This window comes from Dipodomys spectabilis, unplaced genomic scaffold, assembly GCF_019054845.1.
Source record: "Dipodomys spectabilis isolate Male_0828 unplaced genomic scaffold, ASM1905484v1 ptg000480l, whole genome shotgun sequence".
NCBI classification, from domain to species: Eukaryota; Metazoa; Chordata; class Mammalia; order Rodentia; family Heteromyidae; genus Dipodomys; species Dipodomys spectabilis.
In genome coordinates this window covers 2620177-2642109 of record NW_024871157.1, presented here as the reverse complement: position 1 = coordinate 2642109, position 21933 = coordinate 2620177, and the positions used below count along the sequence as shown (strand labels likewise).

Genomic DNA, 21933 nt, shown 5'->3' with positions numbered 1-21933 from the left:
CAATTCAGTCACAGGTCTACCTCAGCTCTTTCTTTTTTTGGTTGGTCGTGGGGCTGAACTCTGGCCTGGGCACTGTCCCTCAGCTCTTCAGCTCAAGAAGCTCCCCTACCACTTGAGCCACAGCACCACTTTCTGCTTTTCTGCTTATGTGGTGCTGAGGGATCGAACTCAGGGCCTCATACATGGAAGGCAAGCACTCTACCACCTAGCCACCTTCCCAGCCCCCTTGAGTCTCTTATCTCCAATAAACCACCAGAAAACCAGTAGTGGTGCTCAACTGGTAGAGCACTAGCCTTGAGCTGATAGAGCTGAGGGACAGCACCCAGGTCTAGAGTTAGAGCCACCCAACCAACAAAAAAGAAAAGAAAAAGATTACAGCATTGTAAAACAAGCGTGTTGTTCCTAGTACTAGAGGATTGCAAGTATGAGACCAGCTTATACAGAGCAAACTCCTGTATCAAAAGAGCAAAAACACAACAAAAGAGAAAAGGAAATAAAAAACTTATACCAGAAGCACTGCAATTTTTTTTTTTTTTTCCAGTTGTGGGGCCTGAACTTTGGGCCTGGGTGCTATTCCTCAGCTCTTCAGCTCAAGGCAAGTGGTCAACCACTTGAGCCATAGCATCACTTTTGGTTTTCTGGTGGTTTATTGGAGATAAGTGTCTCATAGACTTTCCTGCCCGGGCTGGCTTTGAACCGTGATCCTCAGATCTCAGCCTCCTGAGTAGCTAAGATTTCAGGCATGAGCCATTGGTGCCTGGCTCCCTGAACTTTTTTTATTTTTATTTTTATATTTTGGTCTGATCGCGGGACCTGAACTCTGGGCCTGGGCACTGTCTCTCAGCTCTTCAGCTCAAGGCTAGTGCTCTACCACTTGAGCCACAGCGCCACTTCCGGCTTTTATCTTTTTGCTTATGTGGTGCTGAGGAATCGAACCCAGGGACTCATGCATGCAAGGCAGGCGCTCTACCACTGAGCCACCTTCCCAGCCCCTCCCTGAACTTTTATGCTCAAGGCTAGTGCTTAACCATTTAAGGCACAGCTCCACTTCTAGTTTTTTTGGTGCTTAATTGGAGATAAGAGTCTCAGGGACCTCCTTGTCCAGGTTGGTTTTGAATGTGATCCTTAGATCTCAACCTGCATATCTGGGATTACAGGTATGAGCTGTGAGCACCTGCTCATTTTATAATTTTGTTGTTGTTGTTGGTCTTGGGGCTTGATGTCGTCCTTCAGCTCAAAGCTAGTGCTCTACCACTTTGAGCCACAGTGCCATTTCCGGTTTTCTGGAGGTTAATTGGAGATCAGAGTCTCACGTGCTTTCCTGCCTGGGCTGGCTTAGAACGGCAATCATAAGATTTCAGCCTCTTGAGTAGCTTGGATTAGTTAGGATTACAGATGTGAGCCTCCAGCACCAGGCTTAGTTTATAATTTTTTTTTTTTTTTTTTTTTTTTTGGGGTCCGGTCGTGGGCCCTGAACTCTGAGCCTGGGCTCTGTCCCTGAACTCTTCAGCTCAAGGCTAGCACTCTACAACTTGAGCCACAGCACCACTTCCGGCTTTTTTCTTTTTGCTTATGTGGTACTGAGGAATCGAACCCAGAGCCTCAAGCATGCAAGGCAAGCGCTCTACCACTGAGCCACCTTCCCAGCCCCTAGTTTATAATTTTTATAAATTGAACTTGTATGTATTTGCACCCTAACTCTAGCATTTTACTTAATAGACTGTAATTCAAAAAAAAGTTCTCAGTGTGAGTGAGTTTCTTGAAGCATAATTGAGAAGCATAATGTTGAGGAACAAAATACCCTGTTTCCTGTGTAATCGGGGGATACCCTCAAAAGAGGAACCTTTCTGTTTAGGCTTTTCATCGTGACTGCCACCAGATGGCATCACTGGCCCTGGACTGCTGGGTTCTGCTTGAACGCAAGGAAGTGTCAAAGGTTTGGCTACTGGGTGGCCGCAGCAGATAGGGGAATAATCTTGAGCCTTTTTTCCCTTCTGTTATGGAAGAACTTGTGAATTGGATATTTGTAAGTCGGGGAGTAAAGCCAGAAAGAGCCAAATATTTCTTTCTCCCCCCCCCCCCCCCCCCGTCCTCCCTCCGCCGTCATGGGGCCAGCATGCTGTCCCTGCGCTCTTCACCTCAAGGTGAGCGCTCTACCTCTTGAGCCACAGCGCCACTTCCGGTTTTCTAGTGGTTTTATTGGAGATCTGAGTCTCACGGACTTTTCTGCCTGGTTTGGCTTTGAACCATGATCCTCAGATCTCAGCCTCCTGAGTAGCTAGGATTACAGGCGTGAGCCACCGGTGCCCGGCTTCACTCATCTTTAAAAGAAACAACTTTGGGAGAAAGGTCAGAATCACAGAAATTGCACTTATTTTCCCTCCCCCCACTTTTCCCTTGAAACCATACTGCTGGTTGCAGTAATATTTAATCCCATTATAGAATGTATCATAAATAGGACATTTAAGATATAGAACTCTTAACCTAATTTGGTCGGCAAGGAAAAGCTGTTTTAGTTCTTACCTGCTGGTCCACATTGGCTTCTATTTGGAGATCTTTAATTGAAGCTGTTAAGAATCATACTGTGGGCTGGGAATGTGGCTTAGTGGTAGAGTGTTTGCCTAGGATGCATGAAATCATGGATTCGATTCCTCAGTACCACATAAACAGAAAAGGCCAAACTTGGTGCTATAGGTCAAGTGGTAGAGTGCTAGCCTTGAGCAAAAGAAGCTTAGTGAGTTTCCCAAGGACTAAAATTCAAAGTCTGCCAAGACAGCAAAGTCCACAGGATTCTTTTTTTTTTTTGTCAGTTATGGGGCTTGAACTCTGGGCCTGAGTGCTGTCCCTCAGCTCTTCAGCTTAAGGGGAGCACTCTACCACTTGAGCTATAGCACTACTTCCAGTTTTCTAGTGGTTTATGGGGAGATAAGAGTTTCACAGACTTTCCTGCCCAGGCTGGCTTTGAACCACGATCATCAGATCTCAGCCTCCTAAGTAGCTAGGATTACAGGCATGAGCCACCTGCGCCCGGCTTTTTTTTTTTTTTTTGTCCGGTCGTGGGACCTGAACTCTGGGCCTGGGCATTGTCCCTCAGCTCTTCAGCTTAATTAAGGCTAGTACTCTACCACTTGAGCCACAGCGCCACTTTCAGCTTTTTCTGCTTATGTGGTGCTGAGGAATCGAACCCAGGGCCTCATGCATGCAAGGCAAGCGCTCTACCACTGAGCCACCTCCCAGCCCCCATAGGATTCTTTATGTCCTGTTAACTACCAAAAAGCTGGAAGTAGAGTTGTAGCTGAAGTGGTAGAATGCTAGATTTGAGCAAAAAAAATTTCAGGGAAGGTGCCCAGACCCTGAGTTCAGCCACAGGCACATACACACATGCACATGCACACATACACACAGATATCAACACTAATGTGAGTAAACATTTAACCGAATCTTACATTTAAATTCTATCATTTATACAGAAATTAGTGTGACTACTTTCATATTTTCTCTAGTTTTGTTTCTAGTGTTTTTTTGGTTTTGTTTTTGGTTGGTCATGGGGTTTGAACTCAGAGCCTGGGTGCTGTCCCTGAGCTCTTTTGCTCAATGGTAACAGTCTACCACTTCGAGCCACAGCTCCACTTCTACTTTTTGAGTGATTAACTGAAGATAAGAGTCCTATGGGGACTCTTCTGCCTGGCCTGGCTTCAGACTCTTGATCCTTGCCTAGCTAGGATTACAGGTATGAGCCACAAGTGCCCTGCTCTATTTTTTTTAAAGGAAATTTGGAATTCTAATATAAATTATTGTTTCTTGGAAACATTTGTTATTCTTAAAAATCCACATGAATATTTAGTGTTTTCCAAGAATTCACTGATGGTTAAGATGCCATAGATTGGTCCTATAGGGATTGATTTTGCCAGTGTCTAATAAGGGTTTGGAGCCATCTATGGCTTTCAGTGTGATGTTGGGTAGTGACAATCTCTTTTTTTTTTTTTTGGGTCCGGTTGTGGGGCCTGAACTCTGGACTGGGCGCTGTCCCGCAGCTCTTCAGCTCAAGGCTAGTGCTCTACCACTTGAGCCACAGCGCCACTTCTGGCTTTTGTCTTTTTTCTTATGTGGTGCTAAGGAATAGAACCCAGGGCCTCAGGCATGCAAGGCAAGCGCTCTACCACTGAGCCACCTTCCCAGCCCGTGACAATCTCTTATACAGAAGCACTTCATGAATTTTCCAAAGTGCAGCCCGGAATGTCACAATGAAATCCTCCCCTTGCCTAGCTAATATATGCTAAAACAAACATGCAAACAACAGAACAAGCATGTCCAGGGTCAGCCTTGTTGTAGTGAATGTGGCATCCCATTCTGTGTTCTTGGTCCAGGCTGTCTTAATGCCCTGTGCTGTGTTCTTGCTCTGGGCTCTCTTGAGCTGTCTTGAAGCTGCTTGCCATTGGGGGCTGGTGGAGCTGCTAGTGGAGTCCTTTGGTGCATCAGAAATCTATTCCCTTAACATGCATGCACATACTCTCACCCCACCCCAGTTTGGGGTATGAAGAGGTTACAGTTCACTCAGCTTTTAGTGTTCTACCCCCTTGAATATGGGAATATGGGAACATGGTAGAATGACAATCAGAGAAGGAGTACCATATTAAAACTCCTCTAATTGCCTCATGGAAGAAAAGTGGATGGCTTAGGTTAGCTATGTAATCTGAAGTACAGATTAGCCTAGCACAGTGCTGGAAGCCCATAGATGAGAAGCATTGTCCCTTAGCTGGTGGCAGGTGGCCCACTGAGTCTGCATATGGGAAAGCAAGTCTGTGTCTAGCCATTTCCTAGATATTAGCTGTCTCACGGAGCCTTAACTGCCAGTGGAGAACATTGGCTCTGTTTGACAGCATAGAGGTGCCTTGCTATTCTTACAAGCCAGTGCTCTCCCATACTGTGACGGGCCAAGAGGAGAGGACACAAATGCAAACTCCTTCACAGGAGTCCAGGTAGGTCTGCCACCTGTATCCTCTTGAGACAGGTAGTAGCACTGTGCCAACCAGGGCTGTGAAGGGTCACTTAGAATGCTTTCACTTACTGTTTTAAGTGTTTTGAATACTGATCACTGCAGTGAGCATGGATGTAAAGTTGAAAACCATATAATTGGCGACAATTACTCTGAAGGTAGATGTAACTAATGGATCCATTAATCAAAAGAGAATAGACTTTGTTTTGAGATAGATATAGAAAGTTTCTGGATCACTGTTGAAACATACATTATAATTAATGTAATTACAAATTGCCTGAGCATGTTACAATGTATAATGACTCAAAATTAAGACAAAAATACAGGCTGGGTGCTGGTGGCTCACGCTTGTAATCCTAGCTCCTCAGAAGGCTGAGATCTAAGGATCAGGGTTCAAAGTCAGCCCGGGCAGGAAAGGCTAAGATTCTTATCTCCAACAAACCACTCAGAAAACATAAGTCGCTCTGTGGCTCAAGTGGTAGAGCACTCGCCTTGAGCTAAAGAGTTGAAGGATAGAACCTAGGCCCAGAGTTCAAGCCCATGACCGACCAAAAAAAAAAAAAAAGGCAAAAATACAGTATTCATCCATGATATATTTGCTGAAATTGTTTGAAAGTATTTTGTTAATGAAGTTTCTATAGCAGAAACTTCCTCATTACCAATAATGAGGAAAAGTGATAATTGATTAGTGATAATTGATATATAGATTAGTGTAGCCTGCCGTCTGATTGATCTTTCCACCTAAATCATTCTTTGCAGATGCTTTCACTGACTCTGCTATCAGTGCTAAAGTGAATGGTGAGCACAAGGAGAAGGACCTGGAGCCCTGGGATGCCGGGGAACTCACAGCCAGTGAGGACCTCGAGGCTTTGGAAAATGATGTTGTAAGTGGGGTCTTTGAAGCTGGCTACTAGAAGGAGGTGGTTGCTTTGGTAGGCGTATGGCATCCTATCACTGGTTTTAATTTAAGTGGGTTTCTGTTATTGTAGAAACATTTACAGTTGCAGTTGTGGTGTAAATAGAGACTTTTCTCAGGCAGTTGAGGACTAAGCAGGAAGTGCCATCTGTTTTTATGCCTGTGAATTATTTCTTTATAATTAAGTGATATATATTAAGCAACTTAATAATTTAAACTGGACAGTCTGAGTGTTTTACTTTTGATACCTGTAGAGTAAGACATTCCAGGAACAATGATGTTTCTTCTTTGAGAAAGAGAGGTACTCATCATTTAGACAAAATCAGCACATTTCATGAAACCTTTTTTTGGTGGTACTATCTCAGGATCTGAGCTTGCTGAGCAGGTGCTCTGCTATTTGAGCCATGTCTCCAGCTCCTTTGATTCCCTGAGCTCTTGACTTCCCAAGTAGGATTACAGACTTGAGCCACCACACCAGACTGCATATCTATTTTTAAAATGCCAGTAGGGGGCTGGGAAGGTGGCTCAGTGGTAGAGTGCTTGCCTTGCATGCCTGAGGCCCTGGGTTCGATTCCTCAGCACCACATAAGCAAAAAGAACAAAGCTGGAAGTGGCACTGTGCTCAAGTGGTAGAGCGCTAGCCTTGAGCTGAAGAGCTGAGGGACAGCGCCCAGGCCCAGAGTTCAGGCCCCATGACCAGACCCAAAAAAAAAAAAATGCCAGTGGGCTGGGAATGTGGCTTAGTGGTAGGTGTTTGCCTCCCATGCACAAAGCCCTAGGTTTGATTCCTTAGTACCACATAAACAAAGCCGGAAGTGGCACTGTGGCTCAAGTGATGGAGTGCTGGCTTTGAGAAAAAGTAGGTCAAGGACAGTGCCCAGGCGCTAAGTTCAAGCCCCAGGATTGGCAAAAAAAGAAAAAAGAAAAATTAAAAAAAGAAAATGCAGGCCAGTGTTCATGCCTATAATCCTAGCTACTCAGGAGCTGCAATCCAAAGAGCTGCGCAAGGGAATGTGGGGCTGAAGGGTGGATTTTAAGGGAAGCTCAAAGGCTGACACTGCCCTCAGCAGCTCTTAGGTGGTGCTCGTTCTACTCTGCTGAGATGAATATTAGCTACATCTAGATCTCACCCCTTTGGCCACTCTGACTTTAAAAGAAGAGTTGATATGCCCATGCTTTTGAGGGTTCTTTGTTTCTCCTATGTCCTTTATGCAATAAGACTTAGCTAAAGAGAGATTATAAATTAGGGCATGGAGATCTACAATTGTTATTGCTGAGGTCTTTCAACTGCAGATGGCTAAAGTCCTAATATTGAGCTCTTGAGACATGGCTTACTAATTCTTTGCTTGCTGCCTCATGCTGTCTTTCCTCCAGTCATTTTTATGAGAGAAAGGAGCAACTGAGAAGGAGGGCGAGCACCTGTAGAAACACGCACTGGGGCAGACATTGGCTGTTCTTTTCCTTTAAGCACTGAGAATATTTTTGGCTCTCAGAGCACTTTTTGGTTGGGTTTGGTTGGGTTTGGCTGTGTGCTAGCCCTGGGGCTTGAACTCAGTGCCTGGGCATTATCTCTGACTTTTTCGTGCTCTACCAATTAAGCCACAGTTCTACTTCCAGCTTTTTGGTAGTTAACTGGAGATAATTAGACTTTCCTGCCTGGGCTGATCCTCAGATCTAAGCCCATTGAGTAGATTAGACAAGAATGAGCTACCTGCTCCTGGCTTCAAAGGCAATTCTGAAGTTGGATGTGGACCTGATGGTTGTCCACTCCTATGATCCTAGCACTTGGAAAAGTTAAAGGCTAGCAAGGAGTCGTTCTCAAAGAAACACAAATAGAAGTTACCTCTTGATGATTGTCCTCTGAAGAGTTTCAAGAAACTGGTGTCTGCTGATAAATAGGAAAGTGACTGTAGATAGAAAACATCCTGATAACTAATTGTCCTATGTGGTTACTTACCAATTTGAGTAGCTATAAATACAAGAAAAGTTTCTCCTTAAAACAGTTTTTTTAAACATTTTTAAAGGGAAAGTTTTGCTTGTCTTTTTTAACTTTGTAAATACAGCCAGTATAGTTTGCTAAATGTTGTTAACTGAAATAGTAACTGAATTAAAGAAAATAAATTCTTGGTTGTTTTGTAAAGTAAGCCTCATTTTCTTCTAGTCTAATGGGTGGGACCCCAATGATATGTTTCGATACAATGAAGAAAATTATGGTGTGGTGTCTACGTATGACAGCAGTTTATCTTCATACACGTGAGTTTGCTTTGGCACATTTTAAAAGTTTTCATCAGGCTGGGCACCAGTGGCTCAAGCTCTAATCCCAGCAACTCAGGAGGCTGAGATCTGAGGATTGTGGTTCAAAGCCAGCCCAGGGAGGAAAATCCACAAGACTTTTTTTTTTTTTTTTTTCTTTTCCAGAGCTAAGGACCGAACTCAGGGCCTTGCGTTTGCCAGGCAGGTGCTCTTCCGCTGAGCTAAACCCCCAGCCCCAAGTCCACGAGACTCTTTATCTCCAATAAACTACTCAGAAAAAGCCAGAACTGGCGCTGTGGCTCAAGTGGTAGAGCACTAGCCTTGAGCACAGAGAGGCTCAGGGACAGAGCCCAGGCTCTGAGTTCAAGCCTCAGGACTGCCCGCCCCCCCCCCCCCCCCCCCCAAAAAAATCATCAGCTCCAATTATGATGCTGAATAAACGTTTGTTAGATTATTTGTTTGTCGGTTGTGGGATTTGAACTCTGGATCTGGGCACTGTCCCTCAGCTCTTCAGCTGAAGGCGAGCATTCTACCACTTGAGCCACAGCGCCACTTCCAGTTTTCTGGTGGTTTATTGGAGATAAGAGACTCATGAACTTTTCTGCCTGGGCTGGCTTTGAACTGTGATCCTCAGATCTCAGCCTCCTGAGTAGTTAGGATTATAGACATGAGCCATTGGCGCCAGGCAATCTACCTAATTTTTGAAGTATTAAATGTTCTTCCATGTAAAAGATAACATAAAAATTAAAACTTACAGCTGAGCATGTGGCTTAGAGGTAGAGTGCTTGCCTAGCATGCATGAAGCCCTGGGTTTGATTCCTCAGTAACACATAAACAGAAAAGGCCAGCAGTGGTGTGGCTCAAGTGGTACAGTGCTAGCCTTGGGCACAGAAGCTCAGGGACAGCGCCTAGGCCTCAGGATTGGCAAAAACAAAAAGCCTCAAACTTAACGATTTATAAAATATAGTAGTAGTGTCTATAATTTTTCTAATATCCCAAACTAAAATTTCTTAATAATTGTTGGTGGCAGATGCAAACTATGACTTTAATTGCTTCTCTTTTCATCTTTTAGGGTACCGTTAGAAAGGGATAATTCAGAAGAATTTTTAAAACGGGAAGCAAGGGCAAACCAGTTAGCAGAAGAAATTGAGTCCAGTGCTCAGTACAAAGCTCGGGTGGCTCTGGAAAACGATGACAGGAGCGAGGAAGAAAAATACACGGCCGTTCAGAGAAACTCCAGTGACCGGGAGGGGCACAGTGTGAGCACCAGGTTTGTAAAGGAAAGCATAATGCAATACACAACTCAAGGTCTGCATGAGATGGCATATTATTACCTTCCTTCCTTCGTGAGGCTTAGGTAGAGAATGGGTAGAGAATTGGTTTAAGGTTGCGCTAGAAGAAAGGCACCGGGTGTCACACACATGATAAGGACAAACCTAGGTCTGGAAGCACTCATTCCAGAATAACAGTTAGAGGGAACATGTGCACTACTGCAGCAGCTGTGCACTGTGTTCTGGCCAAGTGGCCTGAGAGCCGAGAGAGCGTCCAGTGTGAAGAGCAGGGCGGCTGTCCTGTCAGAAACATCTCAGTGAGGAGGTGGCATTTCGTGCTAGGGTAAGAAGAGAGTAATGAGAGATTAACTTCTTGCACCCTGAGCATGATCTTGTGTGTGCTGGGTCTAGAGCACAGGGCTGTGTGATGAGTGCTGTGGTGGCAGGTGGTGAGAGGCTCTGCGATCATGGGAGGACTTGTTGGACATGGGGAGCGGTGCCCGGTAGGTGGGGTGAGGAGGGAACTCTCTGTTCTACAGCACCGAGGACTGTGGTGTGCTGCAGAAATTCAACCTAGAGAACTTGGTAAGCAACTTGATGGTGGCTAGTGGCCCAAAAGTTAGAAAAAGGTTAGTTACCAAATGACTGGCAGTATGATGTGTGTGTTTGATAGTAGAGATAGGAAACATGGAGTGAGTTTCAGGGGAGAAAATAGTGGTTTGGTTTGTGCCGTTTCTTGCATTTAAATGACTTAGGGGTATTTCATTTGTTCATAAATAAATATGGGGCAGCACCTACTATATGACTGATAGTCCCTGGGGCACCCACAGCTCACAGTGTGGCTGCCAGAGCTGGCAAATCCAACGGGACACACGGAGATTAGAGGCACATCATCAGTGCAGATCCAAAAAGCAAGCAGGAAATCCCAGAGAAAAATGAAGTGAAAGGGAACAAGGACTCCCCTCCCCTTACCCACTCTCCCATTAAAAAAAAGAAAAAGCCTTTTAAGAGCGACACCCTTGCAGATGGTGCCAGCCGTGGAGAGGAGGGAGCCCTGCAACAGCTAGGCACTTGGGTAATGGAAGAGCAGTGACGTTTGTGGGACTTCTGCCTAAGCTACTTTAAGATGTTTCGTTGGCCTACTATATTTTAGGAAAAACTGATGTCTGGGGGATCTCTCATTTTCAGGGAAAATAAATATATTCCTCCTGGACAAAGAAATAGAGAAGTCATGTCGTGGGGAAGTGGGAGACAGAATTCACCACGCATGGGCCAGCCGGGGTCAGGCTCCGTGCCTTCCAGATCTGCGTCTCACACTTCAGAGTTCAACCCGAGTTCTGGTGCAGACCAAAGAGTAGTTAATGGAGGCAAGTATCTTCACCAAATTTGTCAGTGTGACTGATCAAATATAGAGATTTCAGATATTTCAAGGAGTTTACATAATTGATAGACTTGCGCATACCATTAATGATTTTTGTGGAACTTTCACTTAAACGTTATTTAGTTTACTTTTGTGGATATCAAATTAGTGAACTGTTTATAAGTCACAGCCCAATCCCGCATGACAAAATGCTCACTAAGATGACATGTTAAATTAATTGTAGACATTTACTTAGCAAACATAGTCCACACAGAAGAAATTGGAAACTTTGAGCAAGTTCACAAAAAAACACTGAAAACTCAAAATATTTAGACAATAATACAGATTTACTTTCAGGGACTGTGTTTATAGTCTTGCTTACTTTGAGGTAATTTATAATATAGACATGACCAAGAGTCATGTGAAGAAAGTAATGACAGAATTGTGCTAAAAAGACACAAAAAATTTAGCCTTTGAGGGTGGGGTGCAGTTCAGCAGCTTAGGTTAAAGAAACTTGCATCTATAGTGGGAAGGTGTTTTCTCTTTTTTTTGGGGGGGGGGGGGTCTGGTTGTGGGGCCTGAACTCTGGGCCTGGGCGCTGTCCCTCAGCTCTTCAGCTCAAGGCTAGCGCTCTACCACTTGAGCCACAGCAACACTTCTGGCTTTTTTCTTTTTGCTTATGTGGTGCTGAGGAATCGAACCCAGGGCCTCGAGCATGCAAGGCAAGCGCTCTACCACTGAGCCGCCTTCCCAGCCCCAGGGAAGGTGTTTTCTGTAACACCTCTAAGGCAGGGTGAACATAGCTTACCAGTTACAGATAGATAATAGATAAAATTCTGTGATGCCGAATGGTATAGAAATAGGGCAATTAATAACAGCAATAGGGTGTTACTAACTCAAGGACGAGCCGTTTTTCATTTCTAGGCATGTACATTTGCAAAGTTAGATAAAAATAGAGAACACTGAAGTTTCCAATTTCATTTATTTTCATTGAATCTTTTCTCCAGAATTCCTCTCCAAATGAACACTCTTGAGTATTTTCTTACTTAGAAATGGGAATGAAATGTCTTTGGTCATGGAGTAAAGATTTGTAGTTGTTTATAAGCAGAATTTTCAAATAACCTGAAGGGGGCTGGGAAATGAATGATACTCAAGTGTGTGGAGTCGTCTGGAGAGGAGACCTGGACTGTTAGCACAGGCTGAGGTGAGTGATCTATAGCAGTGCTGTCAGCGGTGCTGGGTGCTGTGCACCCATCAGCCGCTTGATACACTGCTGTAGAGGTGCATGGTGTGTGGACTCAGTCTCTTAAATAAGTATTTACCTAACTGCATCAGTTATTTAGAAGGCTTTCATCCCATTTTGGTGAAATTAGTATATTTGCTTTAAAAGAGTATTGAGCATTAACTTTTGTTACTCCCGTGTCTCTAGTAAAAGTATTTTTCTTTGACTTAAATGGGAATTAATGAGATTTGATACTGATGATAAAGTCAGGTTCAGATGATAAAATCATAGATAACTATAAAATAGAGCCTTTAAAATTGGGTCTGATAATTTTCTTATTTTCATTGTTTCAGTGATAAACCTAAGATAGCAAATAAATAATCTTATTCCTAAGTAGGAATTGCTGTGTTTTACTGTGTGAAATTATTATATGTATATATCCCTTTTAGAAATTGATACTGTAGATGCAGGATTATTAGGTAGAGTCCTAGCTGTCTTCTTCAATAGTGTGTGTAGATCCTAATTAACCCTTTGGGAACGTGTGTTCATTCAAACAGACTTTATTTTAAGGAGGTTAAAGTAAAATGTGAATTTATGTCAGTTAAGTTATGCTAATAAAACTTAGCACAAATCAAAATGACTGTCCTCAAAGGGTTAAAATGTACAAGAAATCATTTTTGTCATTTTACTTTTTTTCTGTTTACTTTCTCCCTCATTTTTTCTTTAGTTTTTATACTTTCCTTCATATCATTTGTTCTGTCAGGTGTCCCCTGGCCATCGCCTTGCCCATCTCCTTCCTCTCGCCCACCTTCTCGCTACCAGTCAGGTCCCACCTCTCTTCCACCTCGGGCCGCCACCCCTACACGGCCGCCCTCCAGGCCCCCCTCGCGGCCATCCAGACCCCCGTCTCACCCCTCTGCTCATGGTTCTCCAGCTCCTGTCTCTACTATGCCTAAACGCATGTCTTCAGAAGGTACAATTCCACAATTTGTTCATGTTTTTGTTTGTCTTTGTTTAACTCCTGTGTGAGTTTATGATTACAAAATAGTTTCCTCTTCATTATTTAGTAACCTATAATTTCTTGAGTTTAAAGTTTATTGTATTATAACTATTAACGTTTTGTTCATTACAAAGAAATTTCATGAATTTGCTGTGTGAAGCTGTGAAGTGTCTTGAATTGTAGAGGGTTTAATCTTTACCTGGTCGTGCTTCTGCGCAACCCAGAAAGGCCTCCCTGCACGCTCCCTCCTCATGGACGCTGGATGCAGTGTTCATGAGATGGTTGATGGTTGATCTGTTGGCCACAGGCAGGAGTGGTGTGTTACAGACTCTGATAGGAGTGACATTCCATGTCACTGCCCTTGTATGTTTACCCTCCCATCACAGTTCAGTGTTTTTAGAGTACTGAAGGAATTCTAAATTAAGCTGTTTTTTTTTTTTTTTTTGTCGGTCATGGGGCTTGATCTCTGGGCCTGGGCACTGTCTCTGAGCTCTTTAGCTCAAGGCAAGCACTCTAGCACTTGAGCCACAGCACCACTTCAGTTTTTCTAAGTGGTTGATATGACAAGAGTCTCACGGACTTTCCTGCCCAGGCTGCCTTTGAAACTTGATCCTCAGATCTCAGCCTCCTGTAGCTAGGATGACAGGCGTGAGCCACTGGTGCCCAGCTGGGCTCACTAATTTTTTTTTTTGTGTGTGTGTCATGGGGCCTGAACTCTGATCAGTTCACTAAATAATTTTTAAGATGACATTTTTCCTCCTCTCCTAATGGCAATTAATTGCAAGGTTATTTTGTTGAAGTGCTTGCAGCTGTTGTTTGAGTAGCTGTTTATTTCAGAAGTGTAAGATAAGAACTGAGCTTTTTTTTTTTTTTTTCCCTGTTGTGAGGCTTGAACTCAGGTCCTGGGCACTGACCCTGAGCTCTTTGTGCTCAAGGCTACTGCTCAACCACTTGAGCCACAGCGCCACTTCCAGGTTTAGAGTGGTTTAATTGAAGATAAGAGTCTCAAGGGGAATTTTCTGCCCAGGTTGCCTTTGAACCACAATCCTCAGATCTCAGCCTCCTGAGTAGCTAGGATTGCAGGTGTAAGACACCAGCACCTGGGCAAACTGAGCATTCTTTACGTGAAACTGGAAAGACTACATGGGCTTCCAGAGGAAGCCTTCTGCTAAAGTTAGGGTGTATTCCTTTAAAGATCATGTCTATGATAAAATCCATGCTGTTCTAAAGAGTTTGGTGCCAGGATATGTACAGGGACCTTGGCTCTCACAATAAAAAATAAATTTTGTGAGTGTTAGCACCAGAGTTTGGTGTCCAGAGTTTGGCTTGGTGATCACTACTTAGAAAGAGAAATAGCATATGACAGAATGGATGATGTAGAAATTTGACAGTTCTTTTTTTTTGGCCAGTCCTGGGGCTTGAACTCAGGGCCTGGGCGCTGTCCCTGAGCTCCTTCTGCTCAAGTCTAGCACTCTACCATTTGAGCCACAGCGCCACTTCAGCCTTTTCTGTGTATGTGGTGCTGAGGAATCGAACTAAGGGTTTCATTCATGCTAGGCAAGCAATCTACCACTGAGCCACCTTCCAGACTTGACAATTCTTTTAGTACAGATTTTAACCCCAAGTGTCATATGGCTTGGTCTTAGAAGTTATACTTTAACAATAGGATTTCAGCTAAAAGTCTGAGAAACTATTTACAGGGGAACATTGTTTTAAGCCATGATTTATAATATTGATGGTCATACAGAAGACACAGTATGCTAGCAATTTAGAGAAGCTTAAAGATATGCACATACATTTTAGGATTGATGGTCCTTTTATTTTAAAAAAAAAATTTTTTTTAAAGCAGGGGGCCATAGCTCTCTGTGTGATCTTAGGAGGATGAGCTAACTAAACCAAAAGCATAGCTCAGGTGGTTGAGTGCCAACTTAGCAAGCAAGCCTAGCAAAAGTGAGGGCCTGAGTTCAAGCCCTGGGACTGGCACCCAAAAATATCCTGGAGACCTACATAGCTCAGCAGTAGAGCTTATGCCTAAAATGTATGAGACTAGGGTTCTATATCCAGCATTGCAAAAATAAATGTACAAAATGGCCCCCCTAATTTTTTTAAATTTGAGGTGTAAATTAGAAGTATATGGGAAAGTAAAAATCATTCTATTTTATAACTATACAATTCAATTGTATTTTTGTATGCCTGCAAATAATGAGTACAAATAAATTACTAAAATTCTAAGACTTGTGACATATTATTGTTTTGGGGTTTCTTTTAGCACCAACCTCATCTTTCCCTTTCTTTAAGAAAAAAGGGAAATAAAAAGTATTTGTAACTTGTTGTATTCCAAAAAATAATTGTGAATTAGTATGGCTAAAAGTTTGTATGGTATGGTTTATCTTTTCATTTTTTACCAAGGAGAAACTTGAATAAGGGTGTGAGCGCGTTCAGCAGAAGAGTGCAGTGTGTGAGCGCGTTCAGCAGAAGAGCACAGTGTGTGAGCGCGTTCAGCAGAAGAGTGCAGTGTGTGAGCGCGTTCAGCAGAAGAGTGCAGTGTGTGAGTGCGTTCAGCAGAAGAGCGCAGTGTGTGAGTGCATTCAGCAGAAGAGTGCAGTGTATGAGCGCGTTTAGCAGAAGAGTGCAGTGTGTGAGCGCGTTCAGCAGAAGAGTGCAGTGTGTGAGCGTGTTCAGCAGAAGAGTAGAGTACAGTGTGTGAGCGCGTTTAGCAGAAGAGTGCAGTGTGTGAGCGCGTTCAGCAGAAGAGTGCAGTGTGTGAGCGCGTTCAGCAGAAGAGTGCAGTGTGTGAGCGCGTTCAGCAGAAGAGTGCAGTGTGTGAGCGCGTTCAGCAGAAGAGTGCAGTGTGTGAGTGCGTTCAGCAGAAGAGCGCAGTGTGTGAGTGCGTTCAGCAGAAGAGTGCAGTGTATGAGCGCGTTTAGCAGAAGAGTGCAGTGTGTGAGCGCGTTCAGCAGAAGAGTGCAGTGTGTGAGCGTGTTCAGCAGAAGAGTAGAGTACAGTGTGTGAGCGCGTTTAGCAGAAGAGTGCAGTGTGTGAGCGCGTTCAGCAGAAGAGTGCAGTGTGTGAGCGCGTTCAGCAGAAGAGTGCAGTGTGTGAGCGCGTTCAGCAGAAGAGTGCAGTGTGTGAGCGTGTTCAGCAGAAGAGTGCAGTGTGTGAGCGCGTTTAGCAGAAGAGTGCAGTGTGTGAGCGCGTTCAGCAGAAGAGTGCAGTGTGTGAGCGCGTTCAGCAGAAGAGTACAGTGTGTGAGCGCGTTCAGCAGAAGAGTAGAGTGCAGTGTGTGAGCGCGTTCAGCAGAAGAGTGCAGTGTGTGAGCGCTTTCAGCAGAAGAGTGCAGTGTGTGAGCGCGTTTAGCAGAAGAGTGCAGTGTGTGAGCGCGTTCAGCAGAAGAGTACAGTGGACATTGCAGCACTTGTGACATTCGTGACCCCTCTCTTAGGGCCTCCCAGGATGTCTCCGAAGGCCCAGCGGCACCCTCGCAACCACAGAGTTTCTGCTGGGCGGGCCTCCATAGCCAGCGGCTTAGAATTTGTATCCCACAACCCACCAAGTGAAGTAGCAGCTCCTCCGGTGGCCAGGACCAGTCCAGCCGGGGGAACGTGGTCATCAGTGGTCAGTGGTGGTAGGTATCCCTTGGCCTGGGGCCTCGTGGCAGTGTATATTTTGTCTTTTTGCTAAGTGAGAAAAAGCGCAGCTCTGAGGAAACACAAGACATCTATGAAACCCCAGGAGAACCAGGAAGTAGCTCTATTGCTGTGTTAGATAGAGCAGGTCGTGCAAGGAGCTGATCTTCAGTTTTTTTCAATGAGTGAAGTCATTATTGTCTAGTATACTTGATGGGCTTTGTGTCAGTTCCTATGAGGTTTGTAAGTACATAGTTGAGACTTACAGATTATTACTGTATAAGGCAAAAATACTTCATAATATGACTTGACTCTACCTGTTTTTCACCTTTCAGCAATTTTGTTCATTGATTCATTCCACCCAACACTTAATTTGAGCTTACAGTACAGTGAGTTACCATAACATCTGTATATGACACTATTGCCTTTGAAGGGATATGAAACACAAAACGAGAGGGTCAGCTTTAATCTGATTAGCTTGAGGAATATGCTGATAGCAGCTACAACAACAGAAAGATTATATTGTGATAAGATTTTAGAATTAGGCTTATGTTGCTTTGAAAACTTTGCCAATCCTTACGGCTTTGCTCTTACAATAACTGGGGAGCTAGAGGTTGCAGTGAGTACTTTTCTTGTTTGTTCTTTGAACTACCGGGAGAAAAATCTTGGTATAGCTACTTTAGCCAGGCACTGGTGGCTCACACCTAATCCTACCTACTCAGGAGGCTGAGATCTGAGGATCACAGTTCAAAGCCAGCCCGGGCAGGAAAGTCCTTGAGACTCTTATCTCCAAAAAACTACCAGAAAACTGGAAGTTGCATTATGAGTCAAGTGGTAGATTGTTCACCTTGAGCTGAAGAACTGAGGGACAGTGCCAAGGCCCAGAGTTCAAGCCCCACAACCGACCAAAAAAAAAAAAATTGATTAAGAGGGAACCCACAGCTGAACTTGGGTATTAGTGGTTACTATCTTTGTTCAGATACTTTTTGTAATTACTACTATCATTCCTAAGACTTTATTTTTTGTTGTTGTTTATTTTATTTTTTTCTTTGTCGGTCGTAGGGCCTGAACTCTGGGCCTGGGCGCTGTCCCTCAGCTCTTCAGCTCAAGGCTAGCGCTCTACCACTTGAGCCACAGCGCCACTTCCGGCTTTTTCTGGCTTATGTGGTGCTGAGGAATCGAACCCAGGGCCTCATGTATGCAAGGCAAGCACTCTACCACTGAGCCACCTTCCCAGCCCCTCCTAAGACTTTATAAAACAGAGTACTGGGATAAAGTGTGGGGACCGGTGAGGACAACTACTTAATTCTTCAGAAAAACCTCTTTGAGCCAAAGATGTTGTAAATAACTTTTCCCTTGCTTCTGTCTAGTTCCGAGATTATCTCCAAAAACTCACAGACCCAGGTCTCCCCGACAGAACAGTGTTGGAAACCCTCCCAGCGGGCCTGTGCTCACTTCTCCCCCAGCTGGTACCGCCCCGGCCGAAGCAATTGCCATGCCCGTTCCTGCTGCGTCTCCTACGCCTGCCAGCCCCGCCATCAATAGAGCCGGGACCCCATCTGCTGAGGGTATGAGGCCCAGGCCTTCCAGACCCTATTGCCAGCTGACAGGTTGTGTTCTTTTAGCTGTAGGTTTTCTATTTTAAATACACATTGAACTTTTTATGTAAATTGTGTTGTTTATACAATACCCACTAATCTCATAGATACTATTCTTTAATGTCTGGTATCTGGAAAATTAGCTTTTCCTGGGTACTAAGGGCCTGTATGAAAACTTAATGGTAGCTCATAGGATGGTAACAAAAAAGAAAAGCTTCCATATAATTTGATTTTCCAAAAACAGGAAATCAAAAGTTGAGCTCTGTTTCACCTCATTTTTATGACTCTGACACTGAACTTTTTTTTCTAAATTGCTTTCTAGCTAAAGATTCCAGACTCCAAGATCAGAGGCAGAATTCTCCAGCAGGAAATAAAGAATGCCTGAAAGCCATTGAAGCATCGCCTAGCTTCTCAAAAACTGAAAATAAAGGTGAGAGTTTTGTTTTTTTAAAGTTTTTAGGCATAAATGTTAAAACAGGGAAGCGATTATGTGTCATTTCATCTTTCTTTTTTTTTTTTGTCCGTCATGGGGCTTGAACTCTGGGCCTGGGCGCTGTCCCTCAGCTCTTCAGCTCAAGGCGAGCGCTCTACCACTTGAGCTACAGCGCCACTTCCGGTTTTCTGGTGGTTCATTGGAGATAGGAGTCTCACGGTCTTTCCTGCCCGGGCTGACTTTGAACCGCGATCCTCAGATCTCAGCCTCCTGAGTAGCTAGGATTACAGGCGTGAGCCACCAGCGCCCGGCTCATTTCATCTTTCAAGCAGTGTATTTTTTAAAAAAAAATTTACTGAGATTAGATGATTACATAAATTTCACATATTTCACAGTATTGTGGAATAGTGACACTTATTTAAAGGCACAAACACATTTTAACCTTCACAAGGCAAGTTGTCATTATCATGGTCTATAAAGTTTGTGAATTCTGTGAGCTTTGATGATAAAACTAGTTCTTCTACATGCGGTGGTATTTACATTTCTTTCCTTTTGTTTAGTGTATTTTTGTAGTTCTAATTTCTCTTGTATATCTATTAAATACCAAATTCCAAAATTAACATGTAAAATTGTTATTCTTTTGAAGATAGGTTTTGTTGGCATTTCTAATATTCAATACTAAAACAGTTTTCAAGTAAAAGAGTAGAAATAAATTGACATGAAAAATTTTTTGATGTTACAGGTGTATCACCAGTTGTTTCTGAACACAGGAAACAAATAGATGATTTAAAGAAGTTCAAGAATGATTTTAGGGTAAGTGTCATATTGAATCATGTGTGAGGATTTATTTTGGTTTTTTGTTTTTGTTTATGTGGTACTAAGGAATCAAACGCAGGGTATCATGCACACTAGGCAAGCACTCTTACCACTAAGTCACATTCCCAGCCCAATGCGAGAGGATTTAAAAGATAAATAACAAAAGTACAGGATGTACACATTCAGAAACATGAAGAATGGGAGGCAAACAATTTGAGGCAGCCTGGGCAGAGAAGTCTGTGAATCTTCACCTCATTAAAGATATCTATTGCCCCAGAAACTGGGAAACCTGGAACAGAAAGATGGTGGCTTTAGGTGTGCTCCTAGGTAGAGCAGTGTATCGGAAGGTGGACCCTGACCTAACAGTGGTGTGTACAAAGTGGGGCTAGAGCTGTAGCTCAGCAGTACAGCATCTGCCTGGCAAACTAGATCCTGGAGGTCAAGACCTAGTACTAGCCCGGTGCTGGTGGCTCACACCTGTCATCCTAGCTACTCGGGAGGCTGAGATCTGAGGATTGCGGTTCAAAGCCAGCCCGGGCAGGAAACTCGAAAACAGCTGCAAGTGCAGCTGTGGCTCAAGTGGTAGAGTGCTAGTCTTGAGCAAAAAAATTTCAAAGACAGTGCCTAGGTCCTGAGTGCCCCAGAACCGGCACCAAAGAGAAAAAAAAAAAAAGGCTCATGTAAAACATTTCATGCCACAGAAAATTCTTACTGTTCATGTACTCATCGAGAAAATTGACTGCTTCTTTTATTTAGTTACAGCCAAGTTCCACAACGGAGTCAATGGATCAACTACTAAATAAAAATAGAGAGGGAGAAAAGCCAAGGGATTTGCTCAAAGACAAAATTGAACCCATTTGTAAGGACTCTTTCATTGAAAATAGCAGCAGCAACTGTGCCAGCGGCAGCAGCCCGAGCGCCTCCCCGTCCGTCCTCAGCAGTGTAGAGCCCAGGAGGGGACCCGAGGTCACCTCCCAAGGCGTGCAGACTTCCAGTCCAGCGTGCAAGCAAGAGAAAGATGATAAGGACGAGAAGAAAGATGCAGCTGAGTAAGTAAATCATTCCTACTGGTGGACTTAACGTAGATAGCTTTTAAAAAAATTGTTATTGTAAAGCAGACGTGCAGAGCGATTACAGTTACATGAGTCAAGTGAGGAGTACATTTCTTTTTTAGCCATGGATTAGACAGCTGTTAAGTAGCTCCTTTCAATAGTTGGCATGAACTAGTGGCTTGGTGACCAGTTAGGCCATTTCCCCTCACTATCCTGCCTTGACTGCAGCAGGCTTTTTCCAAAATGTTCAAGAGTGGAAAAGTTAGGTTTGGGGACCTGCCGCCTCTGAACTCTTGTCAACTTTCATCCTAGTATTCTCCAAAGAGTATGCCCTTGCTCAGGTGGAAAATGACATTTTTCAGCAGAAGAGGTGTTTCAGTGAATATCTGAATGTGTTTGTCCTAATTGTGCGGATTATCCATTAAAGGGACTGTTAAGAGCTACCTCAGAACCTAACCACTGGTTTATTATAGCCATGAGTTCGCGGCTTGTGTGGACTACATATGTAGATTGACCGCTGGGGGAGAAACCTACAAGCTTTGAATTGGCATTCGTATTTAATTGAAATGGTTAAGGGTTGCTTGTTTCATAGGCAACTATGGTCTTTCCAACTGAAGGATTGGTTGATTGCATTTGAAGAAAGCAGTTTTTGGTTTCTGTGGCCATTTTTTAAAATTAGGTTAAATAGTGGGTAATGAGGTACCTGTTCCCTTTAATAAGGAAGGTTAATAATCTAATGAGAATTGTTTACATATAGCCAGGTGTCAGTAGCTTACACCTGTAATCCTAACTACTCTGGAGGCTGAGATCTGAGGAGGGCAGTTCAAAGCCAGCCAGGGCAGGAAAGTCCAGAAGACTTTTTTTGGGGGGGGGCGGGGGGGGGCTTGAACTCTGTGCTTGGGTGCTGTCCCTGTGCTCTTCAGCTCAAGGCGAGTGCTCTACCATTTGAGCCACAGCACCACTTCCAGTTTTCTAGTGGTTTATTGGAGATAAGAGTCTCATGGACTTTCCTGCCCGGGCTGGCTTTGGACCATGATCCTCAGATCTCATCCTCCTGAGTAGCTAGGATTACAGGCATGAGCTACCGGCACTCGGCTCAGGAGATTTTATCTCCAGTAAACCATCAAAAAACCAGAAGTAGCACTGTGGCTCAAGTAGTAGACCCCTCACCTTGAGCTGAAGAGCTGAGGGACAACGCCCAGGCCCAGAGTTCAAACCCCACGACTGACCAAAAAAAAAAAAAAAAAGAAATGTTTAAATATGATAGACGTTGGCAAACAAAAAAAAAAAAAGAAAGAAAGAAAGAAATGTTTAAATATGATAGACGTTGGCAAAATTTATCAGGCATGGAACAGCTTAGAGAAATATAAATTCCATGCAGTGTTCACTG

At 43.8% G+C, this 21933-nt stretch overlaps 1 protein-coding gene across 3 annotated transcripts in view; it reads left to right on the top strand.

Moving 5' to 3' along the window:
* The window catches only part of Atxn2 (ataxin 2), a 64835-nt gene that overhangs the window by 20244 nt on the left and 22658 nt on the right, over positions 1–21933 (top strand). For all 3 annotated transcript variants that reach the window (XM_042668905.1, XM_042668907.1, XM_042668908.1), the window contains exons 6-15: positions 5756–5880; positions 8074–8165; positions 9238–9435; positions 10625–10803; positions 12782–12991; positions 16461–16643; positions 18015–18212; positions 18565–18672; positions 19418–19488; positions 20248–20540. In XM_042668905.1, the coding sequence (XP_042524839.1) occupies positions 5756–5880; positions 8074–8165; positions 9238–9435; positions 10625–10803; positions 12782–12991; positions 16461–16643; positions 18015–18212; positions 18565–18672; positions 19418–19488; positions 20248–20540 (1657 nt within the window). The remainder of the gene's footprint in view (positions 1–5755; positions 5881–8073; positions 8166–9237; positions 9436–10624; positions 10804–12781; positions 12992–16460; positions 16644–18014; positions 18213–18564; positions 18673–19417; positions 19489–20247; positions 20541–21933) is intronic.